General features: G+C 44.2%; 1 protein-coding gene, 1 long non-coding RNA gene and 1 pseudogene across 3 annotated transcripts; 2 read left to right on the forward strand and 1 right to left on the reverse strand.

The window, feature by feature from the left end:
• The first annotated feature begins 1,014 nt into the window (after positions 1 to 1,014).
• Positions 1,015 to 6,166, forward strand: LOC311017343 (putative G-protein coupled receptor 173 pseudogene; annotated as a pseudogene). The gene is made up of 2 exons (XR_014599288.1): positions 1,015 to 1,933; positions 3,004 to 6,166. The product of XR_014599288.1 is annotated as a putative G-protein coupled receptor 173 pseudogene (transcript).
• Positions 6,167 to 8,620: 2,454 nt separating this feature from the next.
• wdr13 (WD repeat domain 13) lies at positions 8,621 to 15,799 on the reverse strand. Its single transcript, XM_084016523.1, has 10 exons — positions 15,736 to 15,799; positions 15,076 to 15,163; positions 14,700 to 14,931; positions 14,144 to 14,253; positions 13,771 to 13,901; positions 13,379 to 13,686; positions 11,364 to 11,544; positions 11,094 to 11,235; positions 10,845 to 10,963; positions 8,621 to 9,533 (listed from the first exon to the last, which is right to left on the reverse strand). Exons 2-10 carry the CDS (start codon positions 15,114 to 15,116, stop codon positions 9,349 to 9,351), a joined length of 1,449 nt encoding a protein of 482 aa, XP_083872649.1. The 5' UTR covers positions 15,117 to 15,163; positions 15,736 to 15,799; the 3' UTR covers positions 8,621 to 9,348.
• An 849-nt stretch (positions 15,800 to 16,648) lies between these two features.
• LOC311017882 lies at positions 16,649 to 17,646 on the forward strand. Its single transcript, XR_014597659.1, has 4 exons — positions 16,649 to 16,913; positions 17,055 to 17,086; positions 17,186 to 17,255; positions 17,401 to 17,646. It is a non-coding gene; the product is annotated as an uncharacterized lncRNA (long non-coding RNA).
• Positions 17,647 to 17,772: the final 126 nt, after the last annotated feature.

Here is a 17,772-nt window from a genome sequence, read left to right on the forward strand (position 1 = left end):
AACACTTGAAAGAGTGAGGAGCCGTCCTGCTGCTTATCAGACGGCCCATCTTGTCACCTGAAATCTGCTCAAAGGGCATAAATGCTTTGATATGAATATTTGATGCTCTGAATATTATATAGAGAGCCGTTAAATGAGATAGGAGAACATAAAAGTTGTAAAACTAGAATAAAGGTGCAAGGTAGAAAAGGAACAATACGTAGAGTGTGCGTTATAAATCAAAAACATGAAAATATGAACAGAAATAGAAAATGATGGATTTATATCTGATATTAAAGGTCTTCTGGGAAAATTTGAGTTTATTTTACTTTTCAAATAGTGACCTCAACACCTTCCGGGTCCAGTGGTTACAGTGCAACACAGGTTCGATTCCAACCTTTGTTGCATGTCCACCACTCTCTGTCTCTCGCTCCATTTCCAGTTTCTGTCTCTGTCAAATAAACAATCTTTAAAAATACATATTTAAAAAAAAAAATGGAGGCCCAACAACCTTCCAAAAGACCCAGAATCCCTCGCTGCCGCCCTGTCCGGCCTGTCTGTGTCATTCGGGGTCCAGTCAGCCCAGCAGTCTGTCACCAAGGGCGGCGGGAGGGCCGATGAAAGACGCGAGCCCGTCTCCAGCTTGGAGCTCCTCGCTGTCTGAGGACGCAGAGCGCGTCACAGCCCCGACATGATGCCGAGGAGACGGGTAGAATAAAAACATCACTTTCAAATTGCTCACAATAGCCTACTGCACAGGTCCGTCTCTCTCTCCCTCCCTCTCCCTCTCTCTCCCCTCTCTCTCTCTCTCTCTCTCTCTGTCTCCGAATAAAACCGACGGTTTCCGCGAATGTGCGAGCTGCCTCCTCGCAAGCAGCCATAATTGGGATTATTCAGGAATAATTCGCCTATAGTCCAGTCGCGTTGTTTTTTCCTCTCCTTTTTTTTAAAATCATCTTTTTTTTGTGTGTGTGTGGGGGAAATCGTGATTTCGACAGCGTTTGGCGACGCGATCCTCCCCCCCCCCCCTCCACCACCACCACCACCAACACCACCAACACCACCCGTGACATCGCTGGATTTGTCAGAAATGTATTTGTTCTGTCACGGAGGCTTTTTTTTTTTATTGTGGACTATTATGATGTAGTCCACCTTCGCCGGACAGCAAAACAAAGACTGCATATTGACAGTTCGGGGTAAATACATCGCCTTTTGTGTGTTTTTTACTGAAGGATGGGGGAAAGAGACGTATCGAGGCTGTTGTCTGTGTGGACTAATTGTTCCGGTGCCACTAATATACACGCCAAGACGATTCATTTAGGGGATGCGCGATCTTTTTCTTATTCCCCCTCCATCACCCCCTCTCTAACGTCTGTGGGTGGGTTATTATAAGCATTGAAAATCTGACATCATTTGGATATATGTGAGCAGAGCAAGATAATGTGTGCTGTTTTTTATTATTCTTCTTATTCTTATTGTTACCATCGCGTCTGTTTCTAGCCCTTCTGGAGATCCATCCTCGACGTGATGCAACATAAAATCTCTTTTCTCGGGCGAGATTCAGACAACAAATGAAACACATCCCCCCTCCTGTACGAGACTGTAAAAGGGTGGCGGTGGATGTTTTTTCATGCACATCTCTCAAATGTGGCCGAGTCCTCACCCCTGGATTGTTTGATCAGCTGTTGATTATTATTAGTATTATTCTTCGATAGCTTATGCCGTCTTATGTTTATTATATATATATATATGTCGCTTAATTCGATTTTTCCTCGCGATGGATTTATACAAAACAGGTGTTGTTTGAGCCCGAGAGCACAGCACGAGCATGAGGCTTTATTCTAGGGCTTTTTCTCTCGATTTGACAAACAGTGAAACAAAGCGACTGGGATCATCATTTTTGTGTGTGTTTTTGCCGTGAAGAACATATCCAGAAAAGATGAAGGGATGAAAGGTAGGTTATCATCTCTCTCTCTCTCTCTCTCTCATACACACGCACACGCATGCGCGCACACGCACATACACACACAGCAGAGGTGATTTTGACACCTGTTCATCTGTTTTTTCCACTCCAGCCTGTGTTTCAGGCCTAGCTGACATGACAGCCATCTAATCAGGTGAAATGGTATTTTTCAAGGTGGCAGAGGGCTGCTTTATATATATATATATATATATATATATATATATATATATATATATATATATGGGGGAGAAAAAAATAAGCCCACAGTTACAGCAGATCACATTGTGTTTCATGGCCTACATAGACAAGGCCCACCCAGTTTCATTATCACCTCTCGCCTATAAAGGAGTTTTGTAAAAGAGGCTGCGTCTTGAATTTGTTGCATTTTCATGCTTTTAATCACGCCTTCCTAAAACACGGCTGATTGTGGGGCTAAAAAAACACTATGATATTTGATTATGATAAGCAGAATGATAACTTTCTCCTCCTGTTGAGTCAAATTCACCTACGTTAAAAAAAAATTCATATATATATATTTAAAAAATGGCTGCCTGCTCTGCCATTCTATTCTCATATCGGTTATGAGCTGTGAATGGTATACAGATTACACCCTCCGCTCTTTAAGTGACTGTCACGCACAATAACACACAGCACAGAGCAGCGGGGAGAATGCATAACATGTTCTGTTTGTTGGACATGCCCAGTGTTGGTTGCACTGTCTGCTCCATTCCCCTGTACACCCCCGTGCATTCACTCAAACACCCACACTTGCACAAAGTATGTGAGCTGTTGTATCTTAGCAACGGGCAAGGTAATTACTGAGAGAGCCAAGGAGCTGGCATGCTGTAGAGCTGCTGATCTGATCCCAGCCTCAGAGAAACAGGAAGGCAAGAGATTTCCTACTCGCGTCGGCCCAACGCAGCACTTCTTACATCCACGGTGGTAAACGCAACTTTGCTTTCCATTTCGACGGTCTGTCTTAGACCCAACAGGCACGTCAGACATTTTGTTTTTTTTTATCCTCTCCCCATGCCTCAAAATGTGTGTCTCTTGTTTCACAGGTGGTGAGGTTGTGGACAAAGAGGAAAGATGAGTCTGTCATGTAGAAACGATCCTCACGGCCTCTCCTTGTAAAGACGAGTGGGAGCCGCGGGAGACGACGGCTGCAGGAGGATCTGTAGTGTTTATTAAAAGGGGCCCCCGAACCAGGCAGGCTCTGGTGGAAGGTTGTAGAATGTCTAACCAGACCTTTGCCATCGATGGCCCAGGCAGTTTGCTGGCTGTACTGGCTTCGCAGAATGGAATGGCGAGAGGCGGTGGCAGCAGCAGCAGCGGCGACGCCAACAGCGGAGGAATCTCTGCCGCGGATGTGTCTGCCTACTTTAAGCTGGTCTTCTTGGGTCTGATCATCTGCGTGAGCCTCGTGGGTAACCTTGTGGTCTCCATGCTGGTCCTGCGAGACAGGACACTCCACAAGGCTCCCTACTTCTTCCTCCTGGACCTGTGCCTGGCCGACGCCGTCCGCTCCGCCGCCTGCTTCCCCTTCGTGCTGGTCTCCGTCCACAACAGCTCGGCCTGGACTTACAGCGCCTTGAGTTGCAAAGTGGTGGCTTTCATGGCCGTGCTGTTTTGCTTCCACGCCGCCTTCATGCTGTTCTGCGTGGCTGTCACCCGCTACCTTGCCATCGCCCACCACCGCTTCTACGCCAAGCGCATGACCATCTGGACCTGCGCCGCCATCATCTGCATGGTGTGGACCCTCGCCGTCGCCATGGCGTTCCCGCCCGTCTTCGACGTGGGGACGTACAAGTTCATCCGCGACGAGGACCAGTGCATTTTCGAACACCGCTACCTGAAGACCAACGACACCCTGGGTTTCATGCTCATGCTGGCCGTGGTGGTCCTCGCCACCCACGGCTTCTACGCCAAGCTGCTGCTCTTCGAGTACAGGCACCGCAAGATGAAACCGGTCCAGCTGGTGCCGGCCATCAGCCAGAACTGGACCTTCCACGGTCCCGGGGCCACGGGTCAAGCTGCGGCTAACTGGATCGCGGGGTTCGGTCGTGGTCCCATGCCACCCACTCTGTTGGGCATCAGGCAGAATCTACACAATCAACATCGGCGGCTACTCGGGATGGAGGAGGTGAGGTCTGAGAGGAGGCTCGGCAGGATGTTCTACACCATCACCCTGCTCTTCCTGGTCCTCTGGGCTCCGTACATCGTGGCGTGCTTCTGGAGGGTGTTCGTCAAGTCCTGCACCATCCCTCACAGGTACCTCTCCATCACGGTGTGGATGAGCTTCGCCCAGGCCGGAGTCAACCCCATCTTCTGTCTCCTGCTCAACGAGGACCTGAGGAAAGTGCTGAGAGCCCACCTGCCCACCTACTGGAGGACTAAACAACACCTGCCCCAGGACGAGGCCTACTGCATCATGTGATAAGCGATGAGCTTAACGAAGAGAATGTTTCAGGTTTTAAAGGGAGAGTAGAAGTGATCTAACGCACCTTGGTGAAGTGTCCGTTTTGTTGTTTTTGCACAACAAAATCAAATGTTTGCCAACAAACGCAGGCGCCGTGCCATTTTATTAAGAATGTTGATATTTGAGTCAAAGTGCCAGGCGCGGAGGTTTCGAAGCCTGGTCGCCGTGGTAACGCTTTAACGGTTTGTATTTCTGATGATGTACTGTATGATTAATAAATAGGAACGATCACAACTATCACCGCTCCAGCTAAGTGTGACAGATGCCATTTTAAAAATAATGTTGCCTTATTTCAATGGGACACGCCCCAGAGCTTTTTCAAAACGGAGAATGAGTATCTTATTCACACGAGGCACGAACCTGACACACAAGAGGGTTGAAATCCTTGAAATGTGCCGCGGACTGTGAATAGAAAGTGTTGATCAGAGCATTACTAACTCTGAAACACATCGAGGAACTCAAAGGGTCTGAATGGATTGATAGACCACCCCGGACGCCTTTTCATGTGACTCGAGAGACTGCTGAATATCGAATGGACCCCCAAAAACCTTGGATACATTTAAATAGCTGTTGTGAACCCAAGAAGCCCCTAACATGCTTGATTTTTTTGGACTTGATTTAGGGCGTGTCAGGTTTCTTTGTATCATAAAAAAAAAATGCCTGTTTTTCCTTTTATTTGTAAACTATACATGTTAAGCAGATGACACTATTTTGAAATATGACTTGATTTCATATTGTACAGACTGTACAGGAATGTATATTCCTGCTTGTGTGTTTTTATATAGCATTATGTGTGTATGTGTGTGTGAGAGGGGGGAAGAGGGAAGGAGAACGATGAATAGAATAGGTTCCAGTAATATTGAGTCAATATGAAAGCAGCCTCATCTCGGTGTCTCAAAATCATGCAAAATTGAATAGTTGTCACATGGAAATGTATCCTTTTAATGGATTTTCCGTAACTGAAATTGTAGTCTGATTTGTTTTCAGCGTACAAGCGAATGTGAAGTAAAGATGGATTATGGAAAAAAAAAAAGGACAGAATAATTAGAAAACAACAACTTGAGTATTGCAAACACGCCGGAGGATTTTAATGACTTGAATGAGGATGTAAATGACGTTTAAAAAAAAAAAAAAAAAAATCGTTAGCAAATGATGATCCTGGGAATGTTTTTAAAGTACTGTTAATTCTCTCGCCAGAATACAAGAAAAAAATGAAAAAATGAAGAAATGAAGTGGCACTTAATGGGAAGAAAACTTGAATGTTACCTGGCCCTCTTATATTTAACCCCCCCGTAACATAAATGTCACCGCCTGAGCGTCCTGCCCTGGATCACGGCAAGTTCAAAATCAAAAACGTCTTCAGGCTGGAAACGACCCCAAAGATGTTTGATGCGTGGAAAACCAGTACATGAAGGTGTCTCTCCAAAATTAAGATTCCTGTCATACAAAATGTCAGACCTACAGTATTGTGAGGCAGAGATACTGTATATTTGTGCAGTCAATTTTTCTAAATGTGGACACTTGCACAGCATACTGTATTAGCATGCATTCCACTGCATTTATAGATTCAAGACCGGGGGATTACAACTTGTACAGACGTCGATACGGAAAGACGGAGTGAAACGGGGGAACTGAGGTCCATCATTTTTACGTCTGGCATTCCTTCGCGAGATGATATTCTGTAACTGTACAGTTTAACTGAGGTGGTTCTTTTGCCCACTCATCAATAAAGACTCTACTTTTGATGCATTCTGAGTTGTGACCTGCCTGGATGTTAAGCTTAAACGGGGGGGAATGGAGAAATGAAAAAATGGAGGGGGAAAAAAAAGTCTTCTTGACACTTTCCTCTCCACTGAACACTGACCAACAACTGTTGTGAGGTTGAAGTGATTTGTGATGTCTCACTCAAGTATCGACTTTTCAAATCTGTAGAGACCCTTGTATAAATACACAAACAAACGGAGGAGTTTAGGATTGTTGTGAGACAAAAAAACTGCGGATCTAACAAGTAAGTTTCTTAAGCTAGTGGTCAGATAAGTTACTTTTGCTATTCAGTGGCCAGTATGAATAAAATGTACAGGAAAATGGCAGCAATGCCTATTTAAAGTGTGCTAACAGTAGCCACCATAAGCTACTGGTCGTATACGCCGATCTGACTGTACTGAACTGAGCAAGGATGCATTTTATTTCAGAAAAATCTGTTATTTCTACTGAGCTGCACTTTAAACTATGAAGCAAAAACAATGACATTGCGAGCTCCTTTAAATGTGTTATAATAAAGACAGAGGATTCAAGCATAAAGATAGTTACGTTCTTTAACATTTATGCTCCAAAGTAGAACCATAACACGTATGTTTCACCCCAACATATGACATCACAAAAGAAAAGATTTGAGACAAAACAAAATCCAGAAATGGTGACATCATATCAATTAAAACCACACTTTTCAGGCGGCAGCTGTGGAATCTTTTGTTTAAACATAGAAATGGGTTTAAGGCGGTATCCAGACACTCATTAGACAAAAGAAAAACAAACTTCCCTTCTTTAAAACTGAATTTAACAAGTGTCAGAACTCCACTTAAGCAGAAGAGCAAACAAATCCTGGAACGTACTTGTCAAACCGTATGCAGCCAACTCTACTGCATAATCGTGTACGTCATAAAACAGAATGGAAAGGGTGGGGGAGAACATAATACGTTTCAGTCTTAATTAGGACCCAATTGAAATTCAGCCATTGTGTGATTTTGTATTCTCTTGATAGACAATTAGCCTGTATTTTGAATTTGAATGAGAGATAATTTTCCATTGTCTTTATTTGTGTGCCACTGGTGAAAAAAAAAGATGTTTCCATAGTGAGCAGCATCAGCTGTGATAGCATCCTCGAAGCAGTCCAGGTTTAACAGGTTGCACGCGTCTCAGCAGAAACCGAAAATTCATCTAAAAGTGCTTACTTTTTTGTTTTTTTTCCCTCTCCTAGACGTACCACAGGGGAGAAGTTTAGCATTGCTCTCTTGGATAGAAATCTGTGTTTGTTTGTTTTGTTTTTTTTATCAGCACCGTTCCTGCCTGTTTCAAACAAAGCCTTGTCCTGACCTTCCCACCATTCATTGTGCTTCCACACCCACAGCCACATTTATACGTCACAATACCCTCAGCAACCTTGGGAGGGAAACAATCTGAAGTCTATAGGTGCTGCATTCGTGCATTAATCATACATTATAAGTTATAGAATCCTTTGCTTCAGTGATTTTTTTTTTCTCTTCCCTGTTTCCGTAATTCGTAGTTAATTATGTTTGGATGGTGCAAATAGTGCAGAGATTGCCACGATACATTCGTCGGACAACGCAACACTAATATATCATTTTTATAGCTTAACGGCCAGACATTCCTAACGTGCAGGAGCTGCAATGTGTGGTTGGCATCCATCAGCGGTTCCCAAATCAGGGGTCGGACGCATCAAAGGGTTCTGATAAATATTTGAAGGATCAACAGACTCCTATTTAAAACAAAACCTGTACAAAACGTTCCAAATTTGCTTTTTGACATGCTAGATACTTTCACCTCCTGGGTCATTCATTCAAATGAATTAATAGTGGAAAAGTAAAAATCCCTTCATGACTGAACTCGTATCCACACTAAGACTTACGAGAGCTTGCATTATTTTAAGGGATCATAGGCTGAAATGTTTGGAAGCCTCTGACCTATACCTCATAGTTTGTGGATATTTACTGCACAAACCACAGCTTGGTGATGCCAACATTCCCATATAAATATACATTAAACCAGAAACCTCAATATTGATAGTGTAAGGGCATTTGCTTTAGGTGATCATGCTAACAAGCTAATTATTAGCACGTATGTCCAACATCAGTTTAGTGCGTTAATATCTGCTAATTAGCGCTAGCAACAAAGTACAGTTGAGGTTGTTGTGAAAGACCAGAAAAAGCATACTTACTTTTTTGACAATTCTCAAATATATTATCCCATAACGCTATAAAAAGCAACAGTCTCCATGCCTTGTAGTCATTGATTTAGAGGGCATCTTGTGAAGATATTAGAGACCCACACAATGACTACCACTCTCCTACACTGTAGCCTTCACCATCCAACTCCATTCAGCTCTTATTACTATTTCCATTCGTTCCATTCTGTTTCAAACATACGTGGTGAGGGTAAAAAAAAAAGGAAAACTAGACTGCTGACAGTTAAAGTAGTTTATTCTGTATGTGCACTGAATAAATTATATCAATCTGCAAACAGCATGAACTGAATACACACACGCACACGAATACAAACACATACTTAAAAACACAGTTTGTTTTGTGACGATCAATTTGATATGCCTACAGACTGATTCAGAGCTGGATGTCATGCACGTGGTCTCGAATGCAAACAGGCAATTGCAGAACTGAAAGCAAATAAGGCGGGGTTTTTTTGTGTGTTTTTTTTTTTACTACGCTTGATTACACTGCTTGAGTAAGAGTTACATAAATAGTGAACTAGATCTATGCCAGAGGGACTGTCAGTGTGATACAAAGTGTTGGACCGGTTTTCTCTGGAAGATTACGTTGTATCCTCCTCACATGAATTCAGTCGTATCTGTACAAACAGGAGGTAAGCCATGACACATGCATGGGAGTAGTGCTCATTCTCTCTGTGTTAAGATATTCCTTAGGAGTACACACACACACACACACACACAGACACACACAATCCCCTCCATACCTTGAATTTCAAATACATCCCTACCACATACACAGTGTGGTATTCTATCTGATTGCACTTGAGTTATCATTATTTAGACGTTTAATGCAGCCCGTTATATTCCAACAGACTTTGGAAAACCTACAGACGTGTAACTGGACGGTTATTGAGAGGCAGGCCCGTTCGTATGCAGTGGATGGAAGCACAATTATTGGCGGACCAGTCACTTTTGCTCCCGCCTCCAGATGATGACCATGCCGGTGGAGTCGGCAGACGCCAGCAAGCTCTCGTCACAGTTGAAGCTGACGTCCAGCACCGGTCCCCCGTGACCCTGCAACTTGTTCACTATCGCCTTGGTGTTGCGTTCCACGTCGAAGAAATAGACGCAGGCGTCCTCGCTGCCGGTCACTGAAAAATCAGAAGATGAAGAAGTGAAATGGCGAAGAGAAATTACGAAGATTAGGTAAATAAATCATGGATGGCCAAAAATTAACAATTTTCCTGAAATTCTCTCAAAAATCTCAATAGTTTACAATCTCAAGAGACAGTTTTAAAAATCCCTTTTAACACACCAAACTGACATCCAAGACCTAGTCTGTGTAGTCACTTAAACCACAAAAACTACAGCCAACGCCCGCTAGCATGTACGTTCTCGCCCGCGTGAGAAGAAATAACCCTCCACATCAGCACGGGCAAAAGGGAAACGGGAAGAATCATTGTTATGATGCACTCATGACACAAAGCAGCGTTTGCCTACCATTTTCTCACCACGTCATTCCAGCAGGTCGTGTTGTATTGGAATGATCAGATGAGATGAAAATGAAAAATGAGAAGAAACTTCTGCGCTCGCCCTCTTGACTTTACCGGGTTGCTTGCTTTGCTCGCTTCCATTTCTCGCCTCGTGATTCGCTCATGCCGAGCAGCCAATCAGAGCGATTTCTCTCACCGACGGGCTCCACTAATGATTCAATGTGCACAATCGGCTTAAATTCAGCTATTAAGAGCAGTCTGGTGCCAACGGTGCGGGAAACACAGCGAAAACCAGAGAAACAGATGCTCACAGATGAGGTTGGCCGATGCCCAACTGTCAAGCTGGGTGTGTCAGAGCATTTAGATTTCTAGCAGCAGAGGCTCCTCAACTGTCCAATGAGACAGATACGAGGCCACTCCTCAGGTGTCAGTTCAGCTTCCTGTTTAAATAACGTAAGCAGCCTCGTTGCAAAGCCTCAGCGGCTTTAGGAAACACTGCAATCACAGCACATCCCTAAACTGGCGATTCTCGAGGGCATGTTTTTACGAGCGAGATGCTTCTGTTAATTGGAGACGCAAACCTGATCATTTAAGCAGCGAGAAGCCTTGCAATGAAATTAAATGTTAATTGTTAGGAAATAATGGTGAGGAAAGTCAAATAAGGTGAAGCTCTGAGGAAGAGTGACGTCAACATCCCCTACACAAACATGCGGTATAACTTTCAAAACAACTGATGACTAACATGAAATTCTAGAACCGCATGGTAGATGAACGCTGTACAACGCCAATCAAATTCATTAAAAACAAAACAAACAAGGTGTGCTAGTTAATTGCTTAAAAGGTTGGCATTTTCTCTCTGTATGCAAAACAGCATTTCATCTATTATTCAACCTATATAGCCTGCAGGATATAATGAACCGTGGTCTAATTTTCTATTCAAATAGCGCAGCGGGAACATAGACGTCTTACCCACACAGGCCCCCTGTCTGAAAGACATGAGGGGGCAGAAGATGCTGTGAACGTGCTGGGAACCGTGCTGGATGGGGAAGCTCCTCTTCAGCTGTAGTGTTCCGTCGTTGTCCACCACCCTGCATATGCAAAGGATGGTGTAACTGCTCAGATTTAATCGTGTAAAAACATCTTGGCATACAAGCTACACCAGTGACGATGGCTTCAAATGATAGCTGACAAAACTGTGTCTTGCCCTCACAGACTGACCTGTACAGCAGCAGCTTATTGACACAGGCGTTGATCAGCAGGGAGGGGTCTCTGGCCTCTCGGCTAATCCAGGACCGAGCAGATATGCTGCAGATGGAGCTGCCTTCACTCACCACCAGGCGCTTGGCTTTGGTCAGCTTCCCTGTGGGGTGGGGGGGACGACAATGCATCAACCCTCTCAACCAGAGACAGTGCATGATTCAGAAGCTAATTATAATGTGTGATTCAGTCAGTTTGCCCTCTGCCAAACAGGAAATGTTGCGAGCGTACCTGTGGCCATGTCAAAGAGGAAAGAAAAGATGCTCCCCCTGTCATCGCCGGCCCAAAGGATCCGGCCTGGAGCGTCGAAGGAGAGGGACAGCACGCGGCCTGTCAGCTTACTGGAGCCTCCCTTCACCTTCTTCCCCGTGGAGATGTTCACCACCTGCAGGTGGTGCTTACTGTTTCCCACCTGCAACACAGAACCCAGATTGAGGACCTTCACTAGTCCCACAAATCAGAACCGATCAACAGACTGGGAGAAGCTGGGAAAATGTCAATGATGGGATATTCCTTTGTGTGTAATACAGCACTGCTCTGGCAGACATACCAGTAAAACCTGTACAAACCACGGGAAAAAAGTGAATTAATGTTATTGCTTGTTGTTGGTACTGACGGTTAAAATAATCTCCCTCATGTTCCATTTAATAAACCGGAATAGACATTGCTTAGATTTTACATTCTGCTCATCAATTCAAGTATGTCTCATTGAGAAAGAGGTACAAACTAAATTATTAATTTAGTAAGACATTTACCACTAGTTTTCGTTAAAATAATAACAAAAAAAGGTGATAATCAAGTCTAAGATATGAATCAATAACTGCAGTGTAAATATGCAGTAATTGGGATGAGAGGCTGCTATTGAGAGGGTTTGCCTCCTCAAACTTTATTGTTTTGTGAATATATTTCACTCACAAAAACGAGCAGTGTTATTAGTCAATAAGATGCATGCATTTTAACAGTATATCATCTTCATTGAAGAGAAAATAAAAGCTGCAAAAGTCACCATCAGTGATTGTGGGTTGGTTGCTGGGTGCACGACGACCGAAGCAGAGAAAAATTGAACTTTCTCCAAAATTCTGAGCAGCATATGTGAGATAATTGGATCGTGTCTTCATATAGCAAGAAAACAACACAAGTGTGGCTGTGTGGTAACAGATACATGAAAAGAAAGGCATTTATGTTTTTTTTGTTTTTTTTTCAGATTTAATCACCGCCTTGCCTCACAAGCTGTTCACACTCGCCTTAATATAGTCATCTTCTTATTTGACAGAGACTAAATACCGAAAACAGTGGCTCAAGTCCTCTTCGGAAGACAAACTTTGCAGGCAGTTTCGATCTGCACCCGTGTCTGGATTCTAAATTCAGACATTTTAAATGTCAAAATCGTGCGTCACATGCTTTAATTCTGTAATTAAGCACTAAACATAGACTTTATTGTGAACAGCCTCATAGCACTTATCACAGTAATGCATGCCGCTATGTGACTGTTGTTTCCAGACTGTTAAACAGATGATTAACTATTAATACAAATATTTCCAGAATTGTACTTTTTTTTTTTTAATTCTAATTGATCAGTCTATCAAAGAATCACAGTTGGTTTATCGTTAATCAACTTTACCACATTGTATTGTACTCAGCACAGCACAGAGTTAAATTTAGCTTCTGCATCAACCATTCCGGTATTAGGAGCAGTAGGCAGCTAGTATGCAGCAGCTGGGAGGCAGTTTGGGGATCCGGTGTATTGGTCAAGGGCACCCCAGCAGTTCCTAGAAGGCAAACCAGCACCTCTCTAGCTACCAACCCACACTCAGTACTTGAACCGTGTGGGGACATGAACTGGCATCCCTCTGGTTCTCATGCCAAGCTCCTGAGCTACTGCCTCTCCCAGCTGGTATCGAACTCAAACATTTATTCCAGAAAAACTATTAATGTCAGGAGGATTTCCCCCCTGCAAACATATTGGTATCCTAAAAGTAGACCACATAAAAATGCAGGTGAGAAGTTAAATATTTAAAAATCTATTAGAATATTAGAAGTATAATGTAAATCCTCCCCAAAAGAACACAAAAAGAAGCACAAACAAGTATGTTAGTTTATTAAAAGCAAAAAATACTAAAACATGAAGTTCTTAAATATTTCCTTTACCCATTACCGAGTACAACTCCCTTGTGCAAGTTTTTGCGGTACCAACGGCTTAGTACTTAAGAAGATAAAAATGATAACCCGTCTCAAATGGGACTCACCACAGTAAGGTTGTTATTCATGGGCTGGAAGGTGCAGCAGAGCAACTCGCTGGATTCTGGGTCTCTGACCTCCCGAATGCATCGTCCATCCTCCGTGTTCCAGATACGCAGAGTCCCATCCAGTGATGTCGACACTATGATGTCATTGCTCAGGGACCAAGCAAAGTCCGTGACAGGACCGCCGTGACCCTTCAGGGTCACTTTCACACTGGGTGGAGAAGGGGACAACGTCATGATGGACAGAGTGCCATCCAGGGAGCAGCAAGCAAGGAGGTGCTTGTCATCATTGGCAAACTGCAACCGAGGAACTAAAAGAACAAAGAGAGTGAAATAAATGTTCAATCTTAGTGTATGTAAAAGGGATTATCATACATTTAAAGCGACTGATTTACCAGCAGAGTCGACGTGTTGGTCAAATATGTGGTGCATGCCAGCAAAAGCGTAATTTTCACTCAAGGTGGTGTCGCCTGCCATGGCACGACTGGCCTCGGCCACCGAGGTGGGCACCAAACTGCCCGGAGGCCTGTGGCCAGAGATAAAAACCACCATGTAAGCATATAATCAATACAACACACCTCACAACCCTTGCCTACAGCTGACAACTCAATATAAGAGATCTGATCATTACTCAACTAACTGAACCAGAATTACAGCCAGCAAATCCAACAAAATTCGATGGCTTAAAGGAGAAATAAATCAAAGATAATTAAATTACTCAAGGCGATAAGACAAGAAGCTGAACCCAAGTTCACGATATCTGGGTACCTCTCATCATAAACGGCTCTGTTCATCTGGGCCTGTAGCTGGTAGGAGCCTCTGCTGACGGACCGGCGGTGACCACGAGCCCCTTGGGAGCGAGGGTCCTCCTCGAAGTCCTGCCTCGAAGAAGAGGAGGGGAGGGGAGAGGGAGGGAGGCCGCAGGGGAAGACAGAACCTCGTAGGAGTAAGTGCAAGTAAAGACAGAACTTGGGACCACAAATAATCAGAAAACAACAGTCAATAATTCCTTACCATGCATTTTTTAACTTAAAGATATTGCCAATGTAAATGGGCAAAGCCAACCATTTCAACCAAGCTGCTCAGCTTTATATGTATGGGCAACCAAAGTGTTGCTTGGCTATGCCGCCGACTGACGGAAACTAAGAGTAAGCCATCCAGATGGCTCCCGTATATTGCATCCTATATTTTCCATTCCAACTGTCCAATATTTTATATCTCATTTCCCCAATTAGAACATACACCACCCCCCCCCCCCCCCCCCCACCCCCTCCTATTCTACCTCTTCTACATCCCCTGCCCTTTCTGTTTCTTTGGGTCTGACCTCCATGCGGTCCAGTGTGGTGCGGGAGCTGCGCACACTGCTGGCCCTGAAGCTGCTCTGCTCGGACAGGGGCCCGTAGCGCAGGGCCAGCAGCTGACTGCGCAGCCTCAGGTACTGCCTGCGCAGCCCCGGCTCAAAGCCACACTTGGCGTTCTCTCTGAGCAGCTGGCTGCGTCGGCGGATGTACTGAGTTCGGAACTGTGGGAACGTAGGCGTGCGGTAAGCATTGTACCTGGGAGGGAGGGGGGGGAGGGAGGGAGGGAGGAGAGACACGGCACACACGATAACTCACAAGTGATCCATAAGCAATTACACGTCTGAATAGCTTCTTCATCAGTTTAGACTATTAAAAGCTTGCTGCATGATTGAGTCTCACCTTGCGTCCACTGCCAAAACCTGCTGCCAAACTGCTGCCATTCCACAAGCACTCTGGGTAGAGAGGAATCCACTGCCAGGGCAGATCCCTGTCAAAATACACCACTCAGTTTATTTTTTTAATAAGCTACTTTGACTGCAAAAAAAACTTTAGTTTTATATGTCATTCTGTGAGAGTTTAGCTTAGCCAATATGAGAGAAATGGAGAGAAATAGCACCCCACCCTCCCATCCACAGCGTTCAATCAGGTGATGATGCAGAATCTAAATGGCACCACAGGAACTGATTTTGAGCTGCGTTTCTGCTGCGCTGGTTTGACACCAGAGAACAAATTGTTTTAAGCGAAACAGCCAAATGGGGATAAAGTATATATTGATTGGAGGGGGAGGGGGTGCATGTTAGCGCGCGTATGGGAAGCAGCACCCAAAGCAAGCGGGCATTTCTTGACAGCTAACGTCGCAAAGCTAACTCACGTTAGCCGGCAATTAGCGAGTTAGCCACAACATCATATCCGATGTCCTCGCGTTAAACATCGCTTCCGCTCTCGTTCTCCACATTAGACGGATAGCCTGTCAGCTACCGGGTCCACACAGAGCACGAGGCGTCGCGTTGTCCCGAAACGGCGCGGAAACACCGAGAAATACGTGCGAAAACGGCTCACCTTCCTTAGCTTTTCTCCATCGCTGCTTTTGCTGTCAGGTCACATGACACGTTGTAAACCCCGCCCACGTATTGATGTGGAGCTCGCGACCGCGGAGCCACGTGAATCCGGGTTATTCACGGCATTTTGCATGATTTACATGATGAGGCCAGTTTTTCCTTGGTTCAGAAAACACAACATACATTTACAACAGCATGTTTTCATAGGATTGTAATGACATTTCATTTTAACGCTCACAAGCACAAAGCGTTTATTTGCCTGTTAGGAGTGCTGCCTTGACACAACTACACTATTATATTTGATTAACCTTTCACCCTAACCCTAGGAAACCACAGGTACACAATCTATAATAAACATGTACACAATACACACTACTCCTCCTACTATAATAGGCTATTATAATAATGATAGTTAATTTATTTATTTAGCAAAACAGAAACAGAAGAGACAAAACAGTGAAAAGGAGAGGCATGAAACCCATAGGGGCTCATAATACAGTAACAAAATAGAGCATAGAAGAAGAAAAATGTGTATAACTAATCTCAGTAATTAGCAACAAATGTTGTTTAATAATGTAGCGAAGTAAAAAAACAAACATTTTTCAAGTAAACCTTATAATAGTACTTTAGTACTGTAATTGAGTGAATGTACTTCCACCACTGAGAAGTTCACACAATGAAGAATGAAAAGGACGCTTAATGATCCCTGCTATCATCCTCCACTCCCACAGCACTGACAATGGTGAAGGCTAATTTAGCGTAATACAAAATAGCCTCATTTCCTACTGCCTAATGTGGCTTATTGACATTGTTTTAAAAAGTGACCAAGTAGACCTTTTTTTTTTTTTAACATAATGAAACACTCTCATGTTGTAACATGATGAAAGTGCTTTCTTGTCGTTGACAATAGGTGAACACACAGTTCCAGTGGGTTCACAATGGCAGTATGACAAGGTCAGCTCGGAGGTTTCGCCTGGCTCAGCAAAGACCTGCAGGGCTGTGGGGCATGCTGCTCAGCTGACGGGGCTCTTTGCTTGTTCATGGTGCTCTTTCTCGAAGGGGCCCCGGTGACAGAGCCATTCACAAGCACGGGCCATAAATGACCGAGTCGAACACCACATTAAGCACTCTCAGAAATCGGAACTGACTGGAGAACAGCCAAAATGCCAGGAACAAAAGGTGAGCAGCGTGGAACAAAATGCGTTTTGTTTAATTTTCCTGGATACTAGAGGTGTATGTTCAATTAAAAAAAAAAAAAAATGTAGCAAAAGTGACATTATTTCCAAATGACATACATGTGAATCTTTCCGCCATTTTCAGGTAACAAGTCGGACAAGAAGTCAGCTACCAAGGTAGGAAAGTCCTCTCTGTACATATATTATCCTCATTTTCTTCTCAATCTGTGATTATTTGTCCTTTCCACTGTATTTATATCTGCTTTCGTGTCACAGCAACCTCAGAGTCCTAAAGAGCAGCCGAAGAAAGGTGATCAGAAAGGAGATGATAACAAGAAGCAAGGAGGTAAGCATGAAGGTACATTTTCATTTAATCCGGTGGGAAATAAAGGATTGATATAGAACTTCTGTGGGTTTTTTTGGGGGGGAGAGATGCCGTGATTGCCGTGTCCCCAGTGAAGGTATCTGTCTGTGTCTCGTCCCCCTTGCAGGACAGCCGAAGGGAGAGAAGCAATAACTTCCAGGCGTTTGTGAAGATGGCCTTGGAGACACTGCTGGGGTCCTGCCGTCGTAAACACGGGAGCTCTCGAGGCAAACAGGGCTGAGTCGCACTCTCTCTCTCTGGGTTTCCAGACCGGGCTGTTGTGCGGCCTCCCAATGCAGCGTCCGCTCACCTCTCACGGAGGCAGGAAGTGAACCTGATCTCCATCCATCACCATCTGTTGCCTTTTTTTCTGGCCCCCTTTTTCTCCACAAAGTTCCACTCCGGCTTACTAAACGCTCAGAAATAGACTCCAGGTTAAAAACCGGACCGTTGCTTTGAGCAACAACAAAAAAACAAAAACATTCTCTGCAATCCTCCC

This window comes from Eutrigla gurnardus, assembly GCF_963514095.1.
Source record: "Eutrigla gurnardus genome assembly, chromosome: 8".
Lineage (NCBI taxonomy): Eukaryota > Metazoa > Chordata > Actinopteri > Perciformes > Triglidae > Eutrigla > Eutrigla gurnardus.

Excerpts from the sequence above, each read along its gene's own strand:
- wdr13 (XM_084016523.1), bottom strand. The coding sequence starts at position 15,116 with ATGGCAGCAGTTTGGCAGCAGGTTTTGGCAGTGGACGCAAG. Across the intron at positions 13,687-13,770 it reads CCAACACGTCGACTCTGCTG|TTCCTCGGTTGCAGTTTGCC; the intron begins GTAAATCAGTCG and ends TTGTTCTTTTAG. Across the intron at positions 11,236-11,363 it reads CCTCTTTGACATGGCCACAG|GGAAGCTGACCAAAGCCAAG; the intron begins GTACGCTCGCAA and ends CCCACCCCACAG.